The sequence below is a fragment of the Stenella coeruleoalba genome (genome assembly GCF_951394435.1).
Source record: "Stenella coeruleoalba genome assembly, chromosome: 5".
Taxonomy (NCBI): Eukaryota; Metazoa; Chordata; class Mammalia; order Artiodactyla; family Delphinidae; genus Stenella; species Stenella coeruleoalba.
This window is the reverse complement of record NC_137150.1, coordinates 77981126-78008762: the sequence shown is the minus strand read 5'-3', so window position 1 is coordinate 78008762 and position 27637 is coordinate 77981126. Positions and strand designations below refer to the sequence as shown.

Here is a 27637-nt window from a genome sequence, read left to right as displayed (position 1 = left end):
CAGTGGCCATGGCTCACGGGCCCAGCCACTCCGCGGCATGTGGGATCTTCCTGGATCAGGGCACGAACCCGTGTCCCCTGCATCGGCAGGCAGACTCTGAACCACTGCACCACCAGGGAAGCCCTAACAGTATATAATTTTAGCTCTTATATTTAGGTCTGTGATCCATTTTGAGCTAGTTTTTATGAATGGTGTAAGGAAGAGGTTCAGTATCGTTCTTTTGCATGAGGATATTTTATTGTTCCAGCATCATTTGTGAAAAAGATTATTTACCCATTGAATTTTGTTGGCACCCTTTTTGAAAATTAATTTACAAATAATGTAAGAGTTTATTTTTGTATTCTCAGTTCCATTCCATTAATCTATATGCCAGCACCACACTGTCTTGATTACTGTAGTTTTTTGGTAGGTTTTGGAATCAACAAATACAAATACTCCAAATGCAAACTTGAACGTTTGCTCCAAAGGCTCCATGGAGTAGAATGGAGGGGAGTAGGTAAAACCTAGAGGCCTACTCGAGGTGAATAGTCTAATAAGAAACACTTGTGTAAAGCCTGTACTCAAGGTGGTTGTACAGTTAGTGAAACTAGTTAACAAGAAGTAAGTTCTACCTTTCAAAAATGCACAAAAGTAAAACTTGATTGCCTGCATCAAAACTAGTGCTTATTAGGAAGGGAGATAAAAGTAACCTGAGAACTGCCAACCAGAAACCTGCTTTAAAAATGCCATTGTGCACTGCAAATTTATATTACCTGTTCTCAGAAGGAGAATTTAATTTTATTAATTTATTCAAGTTTAGAATTTTAGGATGTAAGAAACCATTGGTCATTTTGTAAATCATCTCTATGCCTAATAATGCTTGTTGTCTTAAAACATTTTGTCTGATAAGAAATATGGCTGTACTAGCTTTCCTTTGAACAGTAGTTGCCTGATATATATAGTTTTTTTGTTATTATATGATTCTTTATTCATGTAGTCAACAAGCACAATAAAATTCCTGTTTTTCATGTTCATGTATTATTAATTTTCCTATTGAACAAACTATTTGATTTTTATTTTATAATAATTTTTTATACAGCAGGTTCTTATTAGTTATCTATTTTATACATATTAGTGTATATATGTCAATCTGAATCTCCCAATTCATCCCACCACCACCATCCCACTCCCGCTTTATCCCCTTGGTGTCCGTATGTTTGTTCTCTACATCTGTGTCTCTATTTCTGCCATGCAATCCAGTTCATCTGTACCATTTCTCTAGATTCCACATATATGCATTAATATACAATATTTGTTTTTATCTTTCTGACTTACTTCATTTTGTATGACAGTCTCTAGTTCCATCCATGTCTCTACAAATGACCCAGTTTTGTTCCTTTTTATGGCTGAGTAATATTCCATTGTATATATGTACCACATCTTCTTTATCCATTCATCACTTGATTGGAATTTTGGTTGCTTCCATGACCTGGCTATTGTAAATAGTGCTGCAGTGAACACTGGGGTTCATGTGTCGTTTTGAATTGTGGTTTTCTCAGGGTCTATGCCCAGCAGTGGGATTGCTGGGTCATATGGCAATTCTATTTTAAGTTTTTTTTTGTTTTTTTTTTTTTTGGTACATGGGCCTCTCACTGTTGTGGCCTCTCCTGTTGAGGAGCACAGGCTCAGCGGCTATGGCTCACAGTCCCAGCCGCTCCACGGCATGTGGGATCTTTCTGGACTGTGGCACAAACCCGTGTCCCTGCATCAGCAGGCGGACTCTCAACCACTGTGCCACCAGGGAAGCCCTATTTTTAGTTTTTTAAGGAACCTCCATACTGTTCTCCATAGTGGCTGTATCAATTTACATTCCCACCAACAGTGCAAGAGGGTTCCCTTTTCTTCACACTCTCTCCAGCATTTGGTTTTTGTAGATTTTCTGATGATGCCAATTCTAACTGGTGTGAGGTGGTACCTCATTGTAGTTTTGATTTGCATTTCTCTAATAATTAGTGATGTTGAGCAGCTTTTCATGTGCCTCTTGGCCATCTGTATGTCTTCTTTGGAGAAATGTCTATTTAGGTCTTCTGCCCATTTTTTGATTGGGTTGTTTGTTTTTTTAATATTGAGCTGCATGAGCTGTTTATATATTTTGGAGGTCAATCCTTTGTCCACTGATTCATTTGCAAATATTTTCTCCCATTCTGAAGGCTGTCTTTTTGTCTTGTTTATAGTTTCATTTGCTGTGCAAAAGCTTTTAAGTTTCATTAGGGCCCATTTGTTTATTTTTGTTTTTATTTGCAGTACTCTTGGAGGTGGGTCAAAAAGATTTTGCTGTATTTTATGTCAAAGAGTGTTCTTCCTATGTTTTCCTCTAAGAGTTTTATAGTGTCTGGTCTTACATTTAGGTCTTTAATCCACTTTGAGTTTATTTTTCTGTATGGTGTTAAGGAGTGTTCTAATTTCATTCTTTTGCATATAACTCTCCAGTTTTCCCAGCACCACTTATTGACGAGACTGTCTTTTCTCCACTGTATATCCTTGCCTTCTTTGTCGTAGATTAGTTGACCATAGGGGTGTGGGTTTATCTCTGGGCTTTCTATCCTGTTCCATTGATCTATACTTCACTTTTTGTGCCAGTACCATATTGTCTTGATGACTGTAGCTTTGTAGTATAGTCTGAGATCAGGAGTCTGATTACTCCAGCTCCAGTTTTCTTTCTCAAGATTGCTTTGGCTACTTGCGGTCTTTTGTATCTCCATACAAATTTTAAGATTTTTTGTTCTAGTTCTGTAAAAAATACCATTGGTAATTTGTTAGGGATTGAATTGAATCTGTAGATTGCTGTGTGTAGTATAGTCATTTTCACAATATTGATTCTTCCAATTCAAGAACATAGTATATCTCTCCAGCTGTTTGTGTCATCTTTGATTTCTTTCATCAATGTCGTATAGTTTTCTGAGTACAGGTCTTTTACCTTCTTAGGTAGGTTTATTCCTAGGTATTTTATTCTTTTTGTTGCAATGGTGAATGGGATTGTTTCCTTAATTTCCTTTCTGATTTTTCATTGTTAGTGTATAAGAATGCAAGAGATTTCTGTGCGTTAATTTTGTATCCTGCAACTTTACCAAATTCATTGAATAGCTCTAGTAGTTTTCTGGTGGCATCTTTAGGATTCTCTATAGTATCATGTCATCTGCAAACAGTGACAGTTTTACTTCTTGTTGTCCAATTTGTATTCCTTTTATTTCTTTTTCTTCTCTGATTGCCATGGCTAGGACATCCTAAACTATGTTGAATCATAGTGGACATCCTTCTCTTGTTCCTGATCTTAGAGGAAATGGTTTCAGTTTTTCACCATTGAGAATAATGACCTTTATTATGTTGAGGTAGGTGTCTTCTGTGCCCACTTTCTGGAGAGTTTTTATATAAATAGTGGTGAATTTTGTCAAAAGCATTTTCTGCATCTGTTGAGATGATCATATGGTTTTTATTCTTCAGTTTGTTAATATGATGTAATCACAGTGATTGATTTGCATATTTTGAAGAATTCTTGCATCTGTGGGATAAATCCTACTTGATCATGGTGTATGATCCTTTTAATGTGTTGTTGGATTCTGTTTGCTAGTATTTTGTTGAGGATTTTTGCATCTATATTCCTCAGTGATATTGGTCTGTAATTTTCTTTTTTTGTAGTATCTTTGTCTGGTTTTGGTGTCAGGGTGATGGTGACCTTGTAGAATGAGTTCAGGATGTTCCTTCCTCTGCAAGTTTTTGGAAGAGTTTGAGAAGGCTGGGTGTTAGCTCTTCTCTGAATGTTTGATAGAATTCATCTGTGAAGCCCTCTGATCCTGAACTTTGTTGGAAAATTTTTAATTCCAGTTTCAATTTCATTACTTGTGATTGGTCTGTTCATATTTTGTATTTCTTCCTGGTTAAGTCTTGGAAGGTTATACCTTTCTAAGTATTTGTCCGTTTCTTCCAGGTTGTCCAATTTATTGGCATAGAGTTGCTTGTAGCAGTCGCTTATGATTCTTTTGTATTTCTACAGTTTCCGTTGTAACTTCTCCTTTTTCCTAATTTTATTGATTTGAGTTCTCTTCCTCTTTTTCTTGATGAGTCTGGCTAAAGGTTTATCAATTTTATTTATCTTCTTAAGAATCAGCTTTTTGTTTTATTGATCTTTCCTATTGTTTTCTTTGTTTCTATTTCATTTATTTCTGCTCTGATCTTTATGGTTTCTTTCCTTCTACTAACTTTGGGTTTTGTTTGTTCTTCTTTCTCTAGTTCCTTTAGGTGTAAGGTTAGATTGTTTATTTGAGATGTTTATTGTTTCTTGAGGTAGGATTGTATTGCTATAAACTTCCCCCTTAGAACTGCTTTTGCTGCATTCCATAGGTTTTGGGTCATCGTGTTTTCATTGTCATTTGTTTCTAGGTATTTTTTGATTTCCTGTTTGATTTCTTCAGTGATCTCTCGGTTATTTAGTAGCATATTGTTCAGCCTCCACGTGTTTGTTTTTTTACAGTTTTTTCCCCCTGTATTTGATAGCTAGTCTCATAGCGTTGTGGTTGGAAAAGATACTTGATACAATTTCAATTTTCTTAAATTTACCAAGGCTTAATTTGTGACCCAAGATATGATCTATCCTGGAGAATGTTCAATGAACACTTGAGAAGGAAGTGTATTCTGTTGTTTTTGGATGGAATGTCCTATAAATATCAATTAAGTCCATGTTGTTTAATGTGTCATTTAAAGCTTGTGTTTCCTTGTTTATTTTTATTTTGGATGATCTGTCCATTGGTGAAAGTGGGGTGTTAAAGTCCCCCAATATTATTGTGTTACTGTTGATTTTCCCTTTTACAGCTGTTAACATTTGCCTTATGTATTGAGGTGCTCATATGATGGGTGCGTATATATTTATAATTGGTATATCTTCTTCTTGGATTGATCCTTTGATCATTATGTAGTGCCCTTCCTTGTCTCTTGTAACATTCTTTATATTTAAAGTCTATTTTATTTGATATAAGTATTGCTACTCTAGCTTTCTTTTGATTTCCATTTTCATGGAATATCTTCTTCCATCCCCTCACTTTCAGTCTGATTGTGTCCCTAGGTCTGAAGTGGGTCTCTTGTAGACAGCATATATATGGGTCTTATATTAGTATCCATTCAGCAAGTCTTTTTTTTTATTGGAGTATTTAGTCCACTCACATTTAAGATAATTTTCAATATTTATGTTCCTGTTACCATTTTCTTAATTGTTTTGGGTTTGTTTTTGTAGGTCCTTTTCTTCTCTTGTGTTTCCCCCTTAGAGAAGTTCCCTTAACACTTGCTGTAGAGCTGGTTTGGTGGTGCTGAATTCTCTTAGCTTTTGCTTGTCTGTAAAGCTTTTGATTTCTCCATCTAATCTGAATGAGATCCTTGCCGGGTAGAGTAATCTTGGTTTTAGGTTCTTCCCTTTCATCACTTTAAGTATATCATGTACTCCCTTCTGGCTTGTAGAGTTTCTGCTGAGAAATCAGCTGTTAACTTTATGGGAGTTCCCTTGTATGTTATTTGTCATTTGTCTCTTGTTGCTTTTAACAGTTTTTCTTTGTCTTTAGTTTTTGTCAATTTGATTACTGTGTGTCTCTGCGTGTTTCTTCTTGGGTTTATCCTGTTTGGGACTCTCTGCGCTTCCTGGACTTGGGTGGCTATTTCCTTTCCCATGTTAGGGAACTTTTCGACTATAATCTCTTCAAATATTTTCTCGGGTCCTTTCTCTCTCTCTTCTCCTTCTGCGACCCCTATAGTGTGAATGTTGGTGCATTTAATGTTGTCCCAGAGGCCTCTTAGGCTGTCTTCATTTCTTTTCATTTTTGTTTCTTTATTCTATTCTACGGCAGTGAATTCCACCATTCTGTCTTCCAGGTCACTTATCCATTCTTCTGCCTCAGTTTTTCTGCTATTGATTCCTTCTAGTGTATTTTTCATTTCAGTTATTATATTGTTCATCTGTTTGTTTGTTCTTTAATTCTTCTAGGTGTTTGTTCTTTAATTCTTCTATTCTTTGTTAACCATTTGTTGCATCTTCTCAATCTTTGCCTCCATATTTTTCCAGGTCCTGGATCATCTTCACTATCATTATTCTGAATTCTTTTTCTGGAAGGTTGCCTGTCTCCACTTCATTTATTTGTTTTTGGGGGGCTTTATCTTATTCCTTCATCTGGTATATAGTCCTCTACCTTTTCATTTTTTCTATCTTTCTGTGAATGTGGTTTTCATTCCCCGGGCTGCAGGATTGTAGTTCTTGCTTCTGTTGTCTGCCTTCTGGTGAATGAGGCTCTCAAACAGGCTTGTGCAAGTTTCCTGATTGGAGGGACTAGTGGTGGGTAGAGCTGGGTGTTGCTCTGGTGGACAGAGCTCATTAAAATTTTAATCTGCTTGTCTCCTGATTGGTTGGGCTGAGTTCCTTCTCTGTCAGTTTTTTGGCCTGAGGCGACCCAGCACTGGAGCCTACAGGCCCTTTGGTGGGGCTAATGGCGGACTCTGGCAGGGTTCCCTCCAAGGAGTACTTCCCAGAACCTCTGCTGCCAGTGTCCTTGTCCCTTTGGTGAGCCACAGCCACCCCCTGCCTCTGCAGAAGACCCTCCAACACTAGCAGGTAGGTCTGGTTCAGTCTCCTATGGGTTCACTCCTTCATCCCCCTGGGCCCTGATGCACACACTGCTTTCTGTGTGTCCTCCAAGAGTGGAGTCTCTGTTTTCCCTAGACCTGTAGAAGTTCTGCAATCAAATCCTGCTAGCCTTCAAAGTCTGATTCTCTGGGAATTCCTCCTCCAGTTGCCGGACCCCCAGCTTGGGAAGCCTGACGTGGGGCTCAGAACCTTCACTCCAGTGGGTGGACTTCTCTGATATAATTGTTCTCCAGTTTGTGAGTCACCCACCCAGTGGTTATGGGATTTGATTTTATTGTAATTTCACCCCTCTTACCATCTCATTGCAGCTTCTTCTTTGTCTTTGGATGTGGGATATCTTTTTTAGTGAGTTCCAGTGTCTTCCTGTTGATGATTGTTCAGCAGTTATTTGTGATTACAGTGCTCTCGCAAGAGGGAGTGAGCACATGTCCTTCTACTGATATATTTAGTTTTAAAGACAATTTTTAGAGCAGTTTTAGGTTCACAGCAAAATTAAGAAGGAGATACAAATGTTTCCCATAAACCCCCTGCCCTGCACACATGAGTAGCCTCTTCCATTATCAACATCCTCAAGCAAAGTGGTACATATGTTATAACTGATAAACCTACATTTCCACATCATAATCACCCAAAGTCCATAGTTTACCTTAGGGTTCACTCTTGGTGTTGTGCATTCTGTGGATTTGCACAAATGTATAATGACTATATCCATCATTCTAGTATCATACAAAGTAGTTTTAATAACTTAAAAATCCTCATGCTCTGCCTATTCATCTCTCTCTCACCCTCTTCCCCCACAACCCCTGGCATTTTTACTTTCGCCGTAATTTTGCCTTTTCCAGAATATAGTAGGAATCATACAATATGTAGCCTTTTCAGATTGTCTTCTTTCACTTAGTAACATACATTTAAGGTTTTCCATATCTTTCATGGCTTGATAGCTCATTATTTTTAGTGCCAAATATTATTCCATTATCTGGTTGTACCACCATTGATTTATGCATTCACCTATTTTAGGACATCTTGGTTGCCTCCAAGTTTTGGCAGTTTTGAACAAAGTTGCTATTAGCATCCATGTGTGAGTTTTGTGTAGATGTACGTTTTCAGCTTCTTTGGGTACATACTAAGGAGTGAAATTCCTGGATCCTATGGTAACAGTATGTTTAGTTTTTTACAAAATTGCCAAATTGTCCGGTTTTCCAAAGTGGTGTACCATTTTGCATTCCCATCAGCAATGAAAGAGAGTTCCTGTTATTGCACATCCTCTTCAGCATTTGATGTTGTCAGTATTCCAGATTTTGGCCATACTAATAAATGTGTCCTGGCATCTCATTGTGGTTTTAATTTGCATTCCCCTTGTAACATATGGTGTGGAGCATATTTTCATATGCTCATTTACCATCTGTATATATTCTTTGGTGAGGTATCTGTCAAGACCTTTGGCTCATTTTTTGTTGGGTTGGTTGTCTTATTGCTGCCTTTTAAGAGTTCTGTGTAAATTTTGGATAACAATCCTTTATCAGCTGTGCCTTAGCAAATATTTTCTCTCAGTCTGTGGCTTGTCTTTAATTCTCTTATCTTCCACAGAGCAGAAGCTTTTAATTTTAATGAAGTCCAACTTACCCATTATTTCTTTCATAGATTATGTCTTCGGTGTTGTATCTAAAACGTCATACCAAAGGTCAGATAGGTTTTTTCCTATGTTATCTTCTAGGAGTTACGTAGTTTTGTGTTTACACAAATTGATCTATGACCCATTTTTAGTTAATTTTTGTAAAAAGTGTAACATCTGTGTCTAGATTCATTTTTTTTGCATGTAGGTGTCTAGTTGTTCCAACATTATTTGTTGAAAAGACTGTCTTTGCTCCATTGTATTGCTTTTGCTCTTTTGTCAAAGGTCAGTTGGCTATATTTACAGAGGTCTATTTCTGGGATCCCTATTCTGTTGTACTGATCTATTTGTCTATCTTTCTCCACATTGTTTTGATCATTTTAGCTTTATAGTAAATCTTGAAGTCCCGGTACTTTCAGCCCTCCCATTTTGTTCTTCAGTATTGTGTTGGCTATGCTAGATATTTTGCCTTTCCATATAAACTTTAAAAATCAGTTTGTTGGTATCCACAAAATCCCAAATTCGATTGGGATTGCATTGAATCTATAGACTACATTGGGAAAACTGACATCTTGACAATATAGTGTCTAACTATCCGTGAACATGAAATATCTCTCCATTTATTTAGTTCTTTGATTTCATCATCAGCATTTTTTAGTTTTACTCCTATAGATCTTGTACATATTCAGTAGACTTATACCTAAGTATTTCATTTTTTTGGATGCTAATGTAAATGGTATTGTGTTTCAATTTCAAATTCCAGTTAGTTTTTGCTGGTATATAGGAAATAAATTGACTTTTGTATATTAACAATGTATCCTGCAACCTTGCTATAATCATTTCTTAGTTCCAGAAGATTTTTTGTCAATGCTTTTGGATTTTCTACATAGGTGATTATGTTATCTATGGATGGATAGTTTTATTTCTTCCTTCCCAGTCTGTATACCTTTTATTTCATATTTTTGTCTTATTTCATTAGCTGGAACTTCAGTACAATGTTGAAAAACAGTAGTGAGAGGTGACAGCCTGGCCTTGTTCCTAATCTTAGTGGGAAAGATTTGAGTTTCTCACCATTAAGTACCATATTACCTATAGAATTTTTGGTAGGTATTATCAAGTTAACAATGTTCCCATCTGTTTCTGTTAGTGAACCAAACTTGGGTACACTTGCCTGTGTGCAGTAAAGTCAATCTGCTGATACTGGGTTTTTGTGAAGAAAAGTACAGTATTTATTGCAAAGCGCCCAATGTGGGGCAAGCAAGGAGAATGGGCAGCTCATGCTCAAAAGACCTGAACTCCCCATTGGCCTTTAGGGCTTTTAAAGACAGTGTGTGGGAGAGGGTTGCAGAGTACATGATCAGCTTGTGCTCTGGCTGGTTGATGGTGACATAACAGGGTGATGTTTCTAAAATCTCGATCATCAACTTTCTGGTTCCAGCTAGTCTGGGGTCTACATGCTGGTTGTCAGCATGCAGTTAACTTCTTCCACCTGGTGGGTTTTTTTTAGTATCTGCAAAACAACTTAAGGATATGGCTCTAAATATTATCTATGGCTCTTGAGGAGGAGCTAAGTATCCTCATGATGTTTTATGGCTAATTAATATTATTTTGTCTTGCTTGGTGGTTTTCCTTTGTTCCTGTATTTTCTCACTTCTTTAATTAAAGTTGCTCTTTGGAACTCGGCAAAGGCCTAGGAGGCTAAACCTTCTTCTACAAACAAAAGGCAGGGGACACAGTGGGGTGTCTGTGTCTGAGAAGGCCTCTCAGGGTCCTGCTCAGTTTCATTCTAGTTTACTGAGAGTTTTTGTCATGAATGGGTGTTGGATTTTGTCACATGCTTTTTATGCATCTATTTATATGATGATGTGGTTTTTCTTTTTTAGCCTATTGATATGATGGATTTATCAATTGGTTTTTGAATGTTGAACCAGCCTTGCACACTTGGGATAAATAGCACTTAGTCATGGTGTAGAATTCTTTTTACTACACTCTCTTTCTTCTCATATCTATTTTCATGAAATACCTTTTTCCATCGCTTCAATTTCAGTCTGTGTCTTTAGCCCTGAAATGAATCTCTTATAGACAGCGTATTGTGGGCTCTTGTTTTATTATCCAATCTGCCACTCTATGCCTTTTGATTGGAATGTTTAGTGCATTGACATTTAAGGTAATTTTTGATGATTGCCATTTTAAACCTTGTTTTCCAGTTGATTTTATATTTCTGTTTTGTTCCTTTCTTTTAGTTTTTCTTTCCTTTTATGGTTTGATAATCTTCTTTTGTATTATGCTTGTGTTCTTTTTGGGTTTTGTGAATCTATTTTATGTTTTTGATTTGTGGTTAGTGTTTTTCAAGTGTATTAACCCATTACTATACCTACTTGCTTTAGACTTGTAGTCATATAGGCTCAAACACATTTTTTAAAAATTCTCCATTTTCTTACACCCCTCCTCAACATTTTATTATTTTGATGCACTGTTTTACATCTTCATGTTTATCCTTTTGCTATTCATTGTAGTTTCATCACGTTCAAATTTTTTTATCTTTATTTTTAAAATTTATGTACTGGCTTTTTAAAGTGATTTGCTTTCCAACTGTGATTTTCTCTTTCCTATAGATTCTTGCTTCTTTTCTGTTTACATAAGTCCTTTCAATAGTTCTTTTGGGTTACATGTAGTATTGCTGTATTCCTTTAGTTTTTGCTTATCTGAGAAATTCTTTATCTCTCCTTCTAGTCTAAATGCTAATCTTGCTGGATAGAGTATCCTAGGTTGCAGGTTTTTCCCTTCTAGGGCTTTGAATATATCTTGCCACTCCCCTGTGGTCTGTGTTTCTGTAGAGAAATCAGATGATAGCCTTATGGGGGTTCCCTTGTAACTGACTCTTTGTTTTTCTCTTGCTGCCTTTAGAATCCTCTCTTTAACTATAACTTTTGCCATTTTAATTATAATATATCTTGGTGTAGGTCTATTTGGGTTCATTTTTTTTGGGACCCTCTGTACTTCTTGTACCTAGATATAATTTCCTTCTTTAGATTTGGGAAGTTTTCAGCCAATTTATTTGTAACTTCTTCAAATACATTTTCAATCCTCTTTTCTCTTTCTTCTCCTTCTGGGATCCCTATTAAGTGTAAATTTGTTTGCTTTATATTATCCCATAGGTCTTGTATGTTGCTTTCACTTTGTTTTTTTTTTCATTTGTCTTTCTGTCTGTTGTTCTGACTGGGTGATTTCCATTCTAATCTTCCAGATCACTTATTCGTTCTTCTGAATTATGTAGTTTGGTATTTATTGCTTTAGCTCAGCAAATTAGTTTTCTAATTTTAATTGGCTCCTCTTTATAGTTTCTAGTTCCTTGTTACAGTGGTCTGCATTTCTATTAATAGCCTTTATTAATTCCTTCAGTATTTTTATTACATCCTTTTTGAACTCAGGATCTGGTAGACTGGAGAGATCTGTTTAATTGTTTTTTCATTCAGGGGATTTCTCTTGTTCTTTTAATTGGTTCCTCTGATTCTTCATTTTATATTTCTGTGACTCTACGAATTTAGGAGAAACAGTTATCTACTGTGGTCTTGAAGGGCTGTTTTTATGTGGGACCCTCCCTGTCTAGCCTGTGTGAGTCTAATATTTTTGGTTAGAGGGCTGTTTTTAGTATGGATGCCTTCCTTGGCTTTCCTCAGTGTGTGCTGCCTGTTATCCTCTTGATGTGGGGTGTGGCTGGTGTTGGGGTGATCAGAGCCTGCACTGGATGTTGAGCGGGGCCTCCGTTTTGCTCTGTGGTTTACACAGCCCTGTTGCGGGTAGGGTCTGTTCCCCAACTGTTGGAGTAGAAGCTTCCTGATCCGTTTCTAAGCTGTGGTGTGAGGTAGGTGGGACTGAAACACTTCCACTGGAAGAAGAGCCACTGAGTGTTCCTCCACAGGAGCTGTCTATTGGGAAGTGCACTCTGTGGTCTAGCCCATTACCTGTTGTGTGGGCTCACAAAGTATACTGTTGTTGGCACTGCCCTTGGCCCTGCCTCAGCCTTGAGAATGCAAGCAATCAGCCCAGATTTCTCTCAGGCGCTGTGCTCACCAGTCCACCAGCATAGATAGGCTGGCACAGATCCACTGAAATCAGGCACTGGGACCAGCCGAGACTTATGGAGTCAACCCACACCTCGACCCTGCCTCTGTGTGTTCTGGAAGCTGCTAATGCTGGATCCACCCAGCCACAGGAGTACCAGTAGTCTGCTCGAATGTTCCGTAGGCACTGAGCTTACAAAGGAGATGATGGCATAAAACCTCAAAAGCCACCAGGACACTGCTCAAATTTCAGCCCCGCTTCGAAAGTTGTGCGGTTCCTGGGGATCAGCACAGATTTCAGCCTTGCCTCTGAGTGTGGACAGCCCATGGTGCTTGTGTACTCCCAGAGCTCACAGAGGCAGAGCTGTGCCCACTGCAAGCATGTTTTGGTGGGGCTCCACCCTTCCCTTCTTGCATACACTAACAATGGGGCTTCAATGGGAGACTTGGGCTCTGTCCTGCGTACCCCCAGTTGCAGCCTAAGGCACACTCCAGCCCCTTCAGGCTGAAATAGGTAATTATGTTCCATCTTCTGTGTGTGTGTGTAAGTCTTTTATCTCTGTCTGTCTCTTTTCTGGTCAGTTTAGCTAAAGGATTGTCAATTTTCTTGATCTCTTTAGAGAATCAAATTTTAGTTTAATTGATTTTCTATATTTTTCTCTTTTCTATGTCATTAATTTCTGCTCAAACCTTTATTATCTCTTTCTTTCTTTTTGCTTCAGCTTCAGGTTGTTCTTTTATTCTGTGACTTAAGGTGAATGGTTAGGTTAGTGATTTCATATATTCTTTTTTAATATAGCTGCTCGTAGGTATAAATTTCCCTCTCTGTTCTGCTTAGGCTTCATCTCAGAAGTTTTGATGTGTTGTATTATACATTGTTCTACAATTGTTGAACGATGTTGTGAACACTGTTCATTGTATGAATGGCATTGTAGCATACACTGTTCTACAATATTCTTGTTTTTTTCTTTCACCCATTTGTTATTTAGTCAAGGGTATATATTATATATATATATATGTATGTGTGTGTGTATATATATATATATATATATATATATATATATATACAAACTCACATATGTATAAAATTTGTTACATTAGCCTTTCTGCTTCTGAGTTGTGGTTCTCTTCCTTTGTTCTTGTGGACTCAGGTTGCCATTTGGTGTCATTTTCTTCCTCCAGTGTAACCTTGTTCCCATACACCTTCTTTGTGTTATTATTTTCAAATATATTATATATCCCATATTACAATTATATACATATTACTTTTTACATTGCTTTTTTAACCAGTTAAGATTGGAGAGGAAATATGCAATTATACTGTCTTTTATAATTATCTACGTTAATTACTTTTCCTTGTAATCTTTTTTTTTGTGTGTAGATTCATATTACTCTCTTTCAGCCTGAAGAACTTAAGTATTTTTTGAAAGGGAGCTCTGCTAGCAACACATTCTGTCAGTTTTTGTTATCTGGAAACATCTTTATTTCACCTCCATTTTTTTTTTTTTTTTTTTTTTTTTTTTTTTGCGGTATGCGGGCCTCTCACTGTTGTGGCCTCTCCAGTTGCGGAGCACAGGCTCCGGACGCGCAGGCTCAGCGGCCATGGCTCATGGGCCCAGCCACTCCGCGGCATGCGGGATCTTCCTGGACCAGGGCACGAACCCGTGTCCCTTGCATCGGCAGGCGGACTCTCAACCACTCCGCCACCAGGGAAGCCCTCACCTCCATTTTTGAAAGATAATTTTGATGAACTTTGATTCTTGGTTAACAGGGTTGTTGTTTTTTTTCCCAGTACATTAAGTATGTCATTCCACTACCTTTTGGCTTCATTGTCTTTGGTAAGAAAGTCAGCTATTAATCTTATTGGGGCTCCCTTGTATACAATGAATCATTTTCCTCTTGCTGCTTTCAATATATATTTTTTTGATTTTAGCATTTTTACCTTGATGTGTCTGGGAGTAGGTTTCTTTGATTTTATCCTACATGGAGTTTATTGAGGTTCTTAGATGTATAAATAATGCTTTTCAAAAAATTTAGAACATTTTCAACCAATATTTCTGAGTGTTTTTCTCCTCCTTTCTCTCCTTTCCTTCCAGTACTCTCAAGATGCACATGTTGGTGTGATTAATAGTATCCCACTTTTCTTTGAGACTGTTCACTTTTCTTCAGTTTTTCCTGCACAGTTGTGATTATCTTCTCCTTGTTTTCCATTATCAGTATCTTACATCCTCAAAATTTCTTTATTAAATAAATCCATATTAATATTTCTGAGGCATTGCTTACACATATTATTCCCCAACTTGAAAGCTTCCAGTGACTCTCCCTTGTCTATACTGCAAATCAGTTTTATAGATTGCCATTGTATGGCTCATCATACCTCATCAGCCTTTTTGTACTCTTCTTCTACATTAATCTTTTAATCTGCCCAATTTGGCTTATCCATTATTCTCTCAACATACTAGGCACATTCTGCCTTCATGTCTTTTCTTATGCTCTCCTAGCCAACTTCTATCTTTTAATGTTTAATCTAGCTTCTAGGAAGTCTTCTGTGAAAATCTAGGTAAGTCTGTTGTAAAAGGAAGCCACAGTTTTATTCTCAACTCCTACAACACTTCATGTCTATCACTTGTTTATGGTACCGCGTGTTGTCATTTTCAAAAATTGTTTTGTTCAGTTTAGTAAATTTTAAGCTTTTTGGTAGTTAGTTATTTCTTTGCATCGTCCCACTTAATACAGTACTCTGAACATAAGGAAAAGCAATAAATGCAGTTGTTGATAATGTTTTATGCAACATGACATTTAAGCATATTTCAATTACTGACAGGCAATGAATATAATCAAAACAGAAAAGCTTTACCCCCAAATTAATTATTAGAGTTGGAAATTGAAGTAAAACATTAATTAATTAAACAATTACTCTTTTCTACTAAAATCAGTGCATGATAGTGGTGTTTATTGATTGAAAAATAGTAGTTGGTCCCATATATATAAACAACTGCAAATATACTGTTTTGGTCAACTAATGGTTTGGCGATTATTAGAGAAGCTCTGGATAGAAAAAACATCAACTGAGAAGAATGGGTTTCTTTGCTGACTCTGTCATTTCCTTCAGTTCTCTCTATTTCCATTCATTATCAAAACTAGTAATCACCAACCAGATGTTCCTCACCTCTAAGACCACTGTTCAGAGTGAGTGCCTGAGCCAAAGTTGTCTCTTTGTAATGATCTATATTTAATATCAGCAATTGTTTTTCATATATAATACAGTTAATGTCAGCACTTCTTTTTCACATATAATATAGATACTTTTAATCCTATTTTACAATGTGAATGATACTGACCAGTATTTTATTATTGGGTTGCCTCTTTAGTTGACATAAAAGAAAGAGAAGGCAATTTCAGAAAGCATGCCATGGAGCAGATAAGGTGTATTCTATGCTGATAGCCCGTTAAGCAAATTGGATAAAATTGTCCTGACATCCTAGTTGGATTTGGCTTTGCCATTCTGAAATTTTAACTTATATGCATGTAAACATCTATCTACATAATAGGTTTCTGTGTCTATAAACAGCTATGGCAATACAAGAATAAATAGGGTACTTATTAAAATAACAAACAAACATATCTTGAAAAACAGATGAATTTTATCAAAATGAGATGTAGAATTATAAGTAAAATCATAACTAGAAAGATAAGTATGTTATAGGCAGAAGCAGCTTTATTTCCATTTTCAACTCTTCTTGATCTTTCATTTAGACTCTTATGGAGTCTAAACAACATAATCCTTCCCTTATAAGAAACTATTATTTTTGTTTTATGCAAATAGAGGACATCATTAAAATTTTAAAAAATCATGAAATATACCATCAGTGTTCATTGTCTAATGGACTTTCCTTTAAATAAATTTGATGAAAATGCAAAGATTTTCATAAGTTTTAAATGGCAAATCTTTCTGCATAAGAAAGGGATTTGCTTGTTTTATAGGTAAAATTTTCAGCCTAGTATGGATTTTCATTATACATTTCATTATGCAGATAAGTATGTATGTGTATGTCTTCAATTCTGAAGTTGTTTATCTTGAAACTTAAATAATTAAGATAACTTTATATGATACTATATTTATACATGGAGAATGTGAAGCAATACAAATATGTTTACAAATAACTTTATTGTTTATATAACAGTCAATTATTAGGGTTCAACAAATTGTTTATAAATTTAACAAATATGTTAGGATGCGTAGAAATGTGTTTATTGTATTATGAAAAACACATAATTACATTTAAAAATATTCCTTTAATTAAGCTTTTAAAATTCTCATGGGTTAGTAGAATTTAAATCATATTTAATAAAGTCCTTTTTCTTTCTTTAGGAAAAACTCAAAGAGAAGGAAGAAAATCTGAATCTTGCAAACCAATTCTTAAAGTAGAATACAAAACCTGTAGAAACAGGTATGCATTTTTACTTTGAGAGTTATGGGAAAATATGTAAGAAACAGAGACAAGAAATTCAGATAACCTTTAATGTTTATATATTGTTTAAAGTTTTACATAATTATATTAACTGGCTGAATCTTCTTCATTGATAATAACAGATTTCTTATTGTTCAAGTGGCAAATGTATTATGTCAACGTTATTATAAATAGCAAATCAGTTATTTTAAAATTTATATGAATATTCAGATGAGTATTATATACATTAATTTTAACAATATAGGGCTTTTGGGCCATGCAATTACAAGCAGCAGTCATTCAACATTATTAAACAGCAGAAGCTATGTACCTGTTGGTATTACACATGAATTAAATACATAACCAAGTCTCTGTACTTTAGGATCTTACATTCTGAAGTTGGAAAGACTATAGTTAGTTGTGAAGGTAAACATTTATGTATATTGCCATAATACAATAGTGCTAACTTTTAAGATATAGAAAATTAAATAAAAAATAATATTTAATAGAAATTTATCTTGTATATACAGCAGCCATATCCTATGCATCAGCAATGTTTATACTTACAGTAATTATTAGTGGCAATACTCTCATCCAGAATTACCATAATTACAAATCTTGCCTAGACCTTAGTTTTATTTTAAGTCTAAATTGGATAATTCTACTTTATATTACTTAAATGTTCACACTAGAATATTTTCCTGTTGTCATAGGTGCATTTAATGTTTGCTTATAGCTGCTCTTCTCAAGGTATAGTAGATAGATGGATCAATACCTCTTTAGTTCAGCCTAATGTTACTATGTATAACTAGTAAAAATCATCATGATTTTATTACTATTGTAACTAAAGTATTAAAACACTTAAAATTTAATCATTATGGATGAAAATATTTTACATATATTCTTTTCCTTCTTAAATCAGTGTTTATAACTTAAACTTTGCTTGAGTCTTCAGGCTCAATGTTATTTACATCCATTGTTATACAGTGTCACACTTAAAGGACTATTGAAGCAGTTGACCACTTCACACTTATTAACTGTTCCTAGCAGCTTGTGGTTTCTTTTTTTTCTTTTCTTTTCATGTATGTATTTGTTTTTGAAAGTTTTCCTCTATCCTTCAGTTTTGGGCTTTTGGGACTTCTAATTTCCATTGTGTTTATCCACTAGTATCTAGTCTTTTATTTGCTATAGACTAAGAAATTTGAAACCCTAGTTTGTAAAATGAGAATGAAGAGGTTCATGTGAAGGCGTGAGAGGTTTTTCCCTGATAAAGTACATGATCCATGGACTTCATGACATGTATTTTGTTATATATAAATGTATTTTTTATGAGGTGCTCAACAATATGTAGCTTAATTCAATTAAAACAAAATGTATTAAGTTATTACTGCATAATGTGCATTGAGCAATTTGTTTGGCACACTAAAATAGAAATTACCGCCTGCTTTTGAATCTGTTATGGTCTAGTACCAGAAGTAAGCCCATAAACTCGTGGTTTCTATACAACATGTAAGGTGCTTTTATAGAGACATGCTATGAGAGCACAGCAAAAGGACAGCTAACCTTGCCTAAAGGGAGTAGGGAGGACAACAGTGAAGAGAGAAATCACTGAAATTCTTCTTAGGAAAGGAGATGCCTGAGATGGGATTTAAGGGATGGAAGATAGGATGGTGCCAGATGAAGGGAGAAAAGGGTAAACATGAAGAAAATGTACTTCAGAAATCAAGAATTCAAGGCAAGGCAGTTTAAAATAATGATTAAGATCATTGCGGCACTATTTACAATAGCTAGGACATGGAAGCAACCTAAATGTCCATCAACAGATGAATAGATAAAGAAGATATGGCACATAAATACAATGGAATATTACTCAGCCATAAAAAGGAATGAAATTGAGTTATTTGTAATGAGATGGATGGACCTAGAGCCTGGCATACAGAGTGAAGTAAGTCAGAAAGAGAAAAATAAATACCGTGTGCTAACGCACATATATGGAATCTAAAAAAATAAATTAGAGCATTTTCCCTTTTTTAGCTTACAACACAAATATTTATATGAAAATATTAAGACAGAACTTTAAATAAAAAGTAGTGAAGGCATTTTATATGTAGGTTTTGATGGAAACTTTTTAAAAGGGTTTTTTGTTGTTACTACATAGCCAGCATAAGATTAGCAAATGTCCCTTTGATAATGTTTGGTATTATGTATGATACAAAATGGAAAAGAAAGGGAAATTTTATGGAGTGAGTTCTAGAAACAAGTAGATTCTTCAGTTTAGTAGATGGATAGAAGTGAATTATTTAGAGAAACATGTTCTCAAGGAATTTGGTACAATAAAAGTGTCTAGTTCCTTTAAAAAAAATTTGGAGAGTATTTTCAGTTTGCTCTTATTGAAAAATACTTCATATCAACACACATTTTCTTTTATATACATATACTAGAGATACCGATATTTGAGAAAAGGAAAATGAAAACTTTTGGAGATATTTCATAGCTACGATATTTTATGGTCATTTCAGCCCCACTCTATTATCTAACTGTAATCTGCAGTTAACAGAAATGAAAAAATTTGTTCGAAGTTAGTTTTACAAGCTAAATAGAACTGGCTGACCCTAGGTAAAGTTGAGAAGAAGGTCACATTTACTTTTGGTGAATCATTTTCCCGTTATATATTCGTTTTCTCCATCTGTTTGTCATAACCCTTTCCCACAGAAACTCTATTATGTAGACTTTTCATGTTACCTTCTACCATTCTGGGCTTGCCACTGTCACATTTCATTTCATGTTGAAATTTGCCTCTATTTCTTAGTGATTTGGGGTCCCACATGCCTACTGGTTAATATGATAAAGTAACATAGCCTAATATTCTAATAGTAGTAATTTAGAGTTTGGTAACCAACTAATATATGTGAAGATGTTCTGTTGAGTCAGTCAGCATCTTCCCCTCTCACCAACCTCACTGCCTTTCCCCCATCTCACCTCAACATCTTTAGATTGATTCATTAGTAATTTTAATGGTGAGAATATACATCCAGAAAAAAGGAAATGGTAGAATAGTAAATTGTTGGGTGAGATATTTGGGGCCAGGAAAGGCTTTTACTCTCTGTCAAATTATTGTATATAATCCCTACTAAGCCCATTCCTTTTTGCCTCAATACTGTGAGATTGTGTCATTTTAAAGAACTCAGTCTCATTAACTTTTTTTCCTCTGTAGTGAACCATTCATAATATTTTCTGGTGGGCTGTCCTATGACAAAGCTTGCAGAAGACCAAGTTTAACCATCATGCATGGAAAAGCAATTACAGTGCTTGAAATGGATCATCCTATTGTTGAATTTCTAACTTTATGTGAAACACCCTATCCAAATGGTAAGTAACTAAAATGAAACTATTAATGTTGAAAAATCATTTTTGAAATGATAAGTTCCTAACAAAATTAAGCTTAAATATTTTTAGTTTTAGCAGCTGATATCGACTGTGATACAACACGGTGAGCTACAGGTGCTGGAGCAGGTTCTGCAGCTGTACCTACTTGAGAAAATGGAAGTAAGACAGATGTAGTGCAACAGTGCTGGAGTTTCAGGTTCTAATATCAGGTAAGTGCTTTAAACTTTGATAAGGATGGTGGAAGCTGAGCTGGGAGGGTCCACTCAGGGTCCGGGGTGAAATCACTTGGAGAAACTGAGGTCTCCTAATAGCCTTTCCTAGGCCAGCTCCACCCATCCCAATCCTGTGCCAATCAAAGTTAAAGCACTTACCTGAGATCAGTGATCTGTAACTCTGGTGGTGCTGCATCTGTTTCACATCTGGCTTTGCTTCAGATGCAACTGTAGCACCTGTGATTACTCTAGGATTGCTGATGTATGGTTAGTGATTTATTCCAATTTTGAAAATAATTAGAAGAGCCTTTGGGAGGAGAGGTGCTTATGTATTTTTATTATCCCAAATATAAAGACTTCGTAAACGTAAAAAAACAGTCTAAACTTATATGCAAACTGTATAATGGAATCTAATGATGAAATATTTTAATAATGGAATCTAAAAATTGAGAAGGGTGAAATATAAAAAGGGAAATATGAGTTTATGATTACAAAAGGTAGTATGTATATATATATATATTACTACATTTTCAAGAGGGAACATAGATGTAGGGAAAGGAGCACTGTACTTGGAGACAGAGTATTTGGGCTTATGATTTAGCTCTGTCACTTACTAGCTATGTGACCTTGGACAAGTCACTTCATATTTACAAGTTTGATTAATCATTTGAAGAAAGAATATAATATTGATACCACATGATTACTGGAAGGCCAAAGGGAATATACCTTATAAACTATGAAGATAAATAGCTATTAGTTTTATTATAAATGTATTCATTGTTTTAAATTATTGAGTTTCATATTTAAAAACTGAAATAAAGTGATATAAAATAACAATCAGTGTGGCACTTTATTCCCAGAGTTTCCAGGGGCAGACAAATTACTTGTGTTGTAAATTAACCAACAAATATTTATTGGATGCTTCTATGGCCTCAGTATGACAAGAACTTGTTGAGAATATGGATGAAGTATGAAACTGATCTCTGATGTCAAATCAGAAAATCTGGCCACATGAGGAAGATAATTATGACTTAAGTTTAAAAAACATAATGGCTTAATTAAGCGCTGAGTTATACGAATCAGAGTTTAAATAATGTACCAATTTATAGGCTAGTCAGGTAGTCGATGACTGAAATATTCATGCAAAGCTTCATGGAACAAGTAGGATTTAGATAGGGCTTGAAGAATGACTTGGGCCTTGAAAATAATATTGAGTAAAGGTTTTAGAAATTGTGAGGTTTTGCTAGAGTGAGATCAATTCAGAGAAAAATTTGAAAGCCTTTTGGAGGTATTTGGAAATAGGGAACTACAGAGGAATTTTGAGGAAATATTAAGTGAAAGAAAGCAATGTTCTAGTGTGTGGGTTTGAAGAGAGAGACCCTGAAATCTAAAACTTCAGATTCCAACTGGGAGGCTTTTGTGGTAGTGTACATTAAAATGGTCAAGATCTGAAACAGAGTGCTGCTTGTAGGAATGGAAGATGAAAACCCATTGAATTTGGTCAACAACTGGATTAGGGAGTGATATGAGAGATGAGTCAAAGACAACATTTTAGGAATAGTGGTTTCATATGAAGTAATAACAGTTCTTGGAAAGAGAGAAAAATAAGTTTGAGTCAGTAGAGTTGTTTAGAGAGCAGAAAAGGAGAGAGAAAAGGTCTTTAATATTTATTTTTGAGTCGTCAGAATATAGATGCTCTTTGGAGTTGTGAGAATGAATGATAAAGGAACAAAGAAAGAAAGAAAGAACAGAGGACCAAAAGCTGAGCTTAGGAAAATGCCTTCTACTAAGGAGCCTCAAGAAAAAAGGTGTGCATACCAGTAGTAGAAACTGAAAATGTGCGGTTGCCAAGATCAAACACTATAGGTATATGTGTATATACATTTGTGCACATCAGTAGAGATGTTAGGACAGTTTCTAATAATGTTAAACAAATTATAAATGTACTGTAACCAAGCCTAATCACTTCCAAGCCACATATATTACTTTGCTTTTCAGAGAAGTGGTAATGAGGATGGAACTTTTTACTTACTAGGAGCTGGGAGAAATAGTTTAACTTTACTCAGTAAAATATAAGTGTATTTTATTAACTATTTCTGATTAAAACAATAGTACATGAAAATGCCAGAAAAGAACCCTACAATACACAACAGTATATAGTGAAAACTTTCTCACTGCCCTTCCAGGGGCAACCACTATTACTAAGTTTCTTATGTATTCTCCCCAAATAATGTATGCATATATGCATTATCTTTTTTATACAAATGACAGCATACTCTATATGTTGTTCTGTATCACACTTTTTTCACTTAACAGTATACAGTATTTTGATTATGATTCCATATTAGTAAATATGGAACTTTAATCTCCTTTATAGCCACATAATGATAAGTGTTATGCATATGTTAAACAAAATACACTTATTAACAGTTTTTAATATTGCTGAATCATTTGTGACATCTGACAATTCAGCCTATTTCTCAAAGAACACAAATGCCTAATCCTCTTATCTCAGGGGGCATTGCCCAGAGTAACTAACCAACTATACTCCGAATTTGTCAGTTTTGCATCTATATTTAATTGTATCTGGTCTTCTACAAGTGTCATAAATAATGCATTTCTCTTCAGAGAAGTAGTATTTATGATAGAGCTTTTCCATCTTGTTGGGGGCTAGGGTTAAAAGGCTGAGCCTGCTCAAAAACAACCAATCTAATAAAAAAAGTAATACAGTTGGCATCTATTGAGTACTTACTATAGGCCAGCCTTTGCATCAAACATTTTTATATACATCTAATCTTTATTAACAGTCTAAGGTAGTATTATTTTGCCATTTCAATGGGTAGAGAAATTGAAAATCAAAGAAGTTAACTAATTTGCTTAGGATCAAACTGTTAATAAATAATAGACACAAATTGAACCTAACACTGACTCCACAAGAAATCTTTTTATTCAGTGGTTACCACAGCACACCAAGTACTTCTACAAACGTGAAACTTTTGCTACCAGTTTTTATTATTTGAAAAGAAACAATAATCTAAAACAGGTGTTATTACCTAAAATAAAAATTTATTTAAGACTTTTGCTCATTCATGCCAATGTCTCAGCTGTTTTATTTTTGTAGCCATTGCTTCCCAACCAGTGATTTTCCTAGAGAGGGATGAGAAGACAAAGAGGAAACTAGTAGTATTCTTCAAACTGAAAAACAAACAAAAAAATCCCCAAACCCCAAAACGTTTTGAAATAATGTTGAAAACTTAAAACAGCTCTAAGAGATAAGGGAGAAGAGGGGAAATGCCTCAGTTTGAAAAAGTTTGAGTAGCAAATAGTTTGAGGACTGTATACTGTTGTATAAATATGCACCCAAACAAGGTCAGGCTCCTCAATTTTTGTTCTTTTGTGTTTTTTTGATTCTAGTTTTTCTCTCATAGCTTGTGACTTAAAAAATAAATATGAATAGGTTCTGTAGCTTCTCAGGACTGGAAGGACTGTGAAGGCCATCTATTTTAATTTACCATTCAAGACTTGAATACTCTTGAATACAAAATTCCTGACAAGTGATTGTTGAGTTTAGGATTAAATACCTCTTAAACTAGCCAGTAGAAACTGCTGGTGTAATGAAAACAGCATGCATTAAAGTTTCAGGTCTATAACTTACTAGTTTCGTAACCTTGTGCCAATCTCATAACCTCTTTGGACTCCAGTTTTCTTTATGAAATGAAAAAATGATGATACATGCTCTAGCTACTGAGAATCAAATACCATGTATGTAAAATGTTTTTGTAAATACTTTTTTCCTTAAATTGAGCTAACACTGTAACTGTGGCTTTCCTTTATTAGTCCTTTATTATAGATGGAAAGCAATGTCTTCCTTGACCACTATAACTAAATTAGTGTTCCCCCACCAACCAGAAGTCATTTCTTATACTATTACCCTTGTTATTTTTTTCATAGTTCACTTTACTTTCTGAATTAATCTTATTTGTTTACTTGTTCATTGTTTGTATGTACCCCTAGATTGTAAACTTTATTAGAACAAAGACCTTGTCATTCTTATTCCCCATATATCCTTTGTTCTTAAGACAGTTTCTGAAACATCTTGAAGGAAGGAAGGGAGGATGGAGAAAGGGAGAAAGGAAGGGTTGAATTTTAAGAACTTGAAAATCCTAGGCTATCCTCAGACTCTGATTTTTTGAGATATATACTCCTGGGCACATAGTAGGAAGTCTTTAAGTACCTGTTAAATCACATTGAATTGAAAGTAATTTTTTTAGTATAAGGAGTGTTGCTCTCATAGGGAGGTGAATATGTATCACAACTGAGAGAAGCAGAACTGTTTCCTTAGTATATCTCCTGTAGGCATGAAATCAGATCTGAAATGGAAGGTTATGGAAGACTAAGATAAATGTGAGATGGAGGTGACAGACTCACTCTCTTCAAATAATCTACTACTATCATGATTATTGAGATAATATTTAACTCTATGCTATGCAACTTCTCATTTTTTCCTTGTTTCCTATAATGGTCTTAAACATTGTTTGAGAAACACAACATATATATATATTTTTTGAGTCCCACGTTTTTCTTTTTCTCTTTTTTTAAACATCTTTATTGGAGTATAATTGCTTTACAATGGACAACATATATTTTTAAAAAGTGCTCTTTGTTACTTCTTATTTTAGCTCATACTTTGGTCTTCTCAAATCATTTAAATAACATTTATACAGGAGATAAAGGAAATACAAGTTTGGTGATTTTATAAAATGTTAAATATGAAAACTTTTCCATTTTTCTTTTCTACTTGTAGAATTTCAAGAACCCTATGCCGTTGCTGTACTTCTGGAGAAAGATCTCATTGTAGTTGATCTGACACAAAGCAAGTAAGTTGTCCATGTACGGATTAACACTATTTTAGACTCTATTTATTGCAATTAAAATATAGGAGGACATTATAGATAATTGGCATTAGAATTCTTTAGATGGTAAATATTCTTTATGTGTAATATTGTTTTGCTAGAATTACAAAAATGTAATTTGGTTCAATAATGAAAACTAAACCAGGAGAGTTTAGGGGACACTGAGAATATTGTAAGATATTTTAAAGGCAACACCTAATGTTTAAAAAGATGCCTTTGGGGACTCCAAACACATAAAATGGATCACATTTCTGCTATTTCCCTAAGCAAAAAACAATTGTTACAAAAATTACATAATGTACTGTTTGTCCATCTGCTCTATTGACTAAAGAAAAATGGCACATGATAAAAGTATTATTGAACTACTGTGGCAGACGATACAGAAGATCAGGATCTCGAGGCAAGAGATGATAGATGCCTTCTTTTACTTTCTTTTCTTTTTCATTATGTTGTGGGCAGTAGAAACAAATATTAAATATTGCTGTTAGAGTGGTGCTCTCCACTACTTTACATGTACAGTAAAAGTAGACTTGAAACTGATGAACACTGTCTTCCTGCTACATATTTTCATTATCAATGATGATAGGCATGAAGCTCATTTTCCCTCATTCTTTGTTCTAGACTCACTGATCATTTTTTAGCCCGTTATATTTGCAGAGCTTTTGTACATTCTCTCTTCTCTGCATGGAATAATCTTCCATTCCTTTTTCTCCTTACTAACATCTATAAGAATCTCAACTCAGATATCGTTTTCTCATTAAAGAAAATCTTTCATTATCTGTATAATTTGGTCAAATATCCTATTAAGGGCTGTCTTAGATCCATGTTCCTATCCTTCATAGCTTTGACACAGATGAAATTTTCCATTTGTTATTGTTTTAAAGATTGTCTCCCTACTAGACTGTAGGCCTCATGAAGGACAGGTTTTGTCTCCACATGAAGTAGGTTCTTAATAAATTTTTGTTGGATGAAGTACAGTCTGAGTTTTACTCTCAGTGTAGTTTGTGAATGTAAGAGCCAAAGTTCTTCTTTGTGATAATTTGCATCACATGTATTTCAATATTTTGAAAGGGAATAGGGTTGGTCCATAATATCACCATAACTGAATTCTGCCTAGCTGCTGTATTTATCAGCATAAAACCTGATTAAGTTTTGTGTACGAGTGTGGATTTATGCCTCTTTCTCTAAGTTCTAATATAGGTTTTATTAAAATATACTTTTCTGATCTCACTGGTAGTCACCTCTTCCTTCTGTGCCATATTTGTTGGTTCCTCATACCTTGTCTAATTGTCTAACATCCTCCAAGGCCCACTATACTTTGTCTTTAATACTCACATTCTTTAGCATATACATTTATTCTTTTTAAAACTTTTTTATTGTGGTAAAGTACATATAACATAAAAGTTACTATTTTTATACACTAATTCTTATGCTTTTCATTACCTTATATAAATATGTGAATTGACGTTTTGTTTGCACGTTTTTATCTAATATTTTGCCTTCTTCAGCACCATGTTTTAAAATCTATGTGACATTCCTATTTTGTTGTCTATTACAAGAAGTTTAATGTGGAAAAACTGAACATGTTCTCTTTCCCTCCAAATAGTTACCTTTAGCCATGTTTAATGTTAACAATTAAATTGCAGCTTTGTACTCATTTTTCAAATTAATTTATTCCTTCCTTCCTTCTTTTCCAGTTAATCCTCTACATGAAAGCAAGCATTAGGGCTTAAAAATTTTTCCTCTTCTTGGATTTACATCTTTGTTTACATTTCTACAACAACCAGTTCACACTTTCACATGTAAATTTTTGTAATACATTTTTAGTTATTTCTTTCTTAAATGTCATTTTTCTACTCTTTGCCAATATAATAAAGTTATTTTCCCCAAACATTTCCATGATATTGTTCACCTTCTCAGGAGTCTATCATTGTAATCTCTTGCTATTATCAAATCCCAAATTGTAGATCTGATCTTTAAGGTGATGCACTTATTTTACTTCTAATTCTTCAATATCAGAAATATTGATAATTTCTGCTCTGAAACAGGGAACCTCTGATCCATTCAGTTTAAACTACTTGCCATTTATTAAACACAACTTTCTCCTTTCCATGTGATTTTGCATATACTACTATTCTTATCTGGGAAACCATTAAGATTGGAGGGAAGAGAACTGCTGTCAACACACACATACACACACACACACACACACACACACACACCAAACTCTTTCTGGTGTTTGAACTAAGTTTCTGATTAAGTTCCTATAATATGGGGAAAATTATTTTTAATAGTCCTCCCCACCCCCCAAAAGCACGCTGTATCAGAAGTAACATGATC

The 27637-nt window shown here is 34.9% G+C and overlaps 1 protein-coding gene across 2 annotated transcripts in view; it reads left to right on the top strand.

Annotated features, from left to right (window-relative positions):
• Positions 1-27637, top strand: part of STXBP5L (syntaxin binding protein 5L) — a 369562-nt gene that overhangs the window by 167715 nt on the left and 174210 nt on the right. For both annotated transcript variants that reach the window (XM_079922719.1, XM_079922720.1), the window contains 3 exons: positions 16707-16785; positions 20000-20154; positions 25189-25261. In XM_079922719.1, the coding sequence (XP_079778845.1) occupies positions 16707-16785; positions 20000-20154; positions 25189-25261 (307 nt within the window). The remainder of the gene's footprint in view (positions 1-16706; positions 16786-19999; positions 20155-25188; positions 25262-27637) is intronic.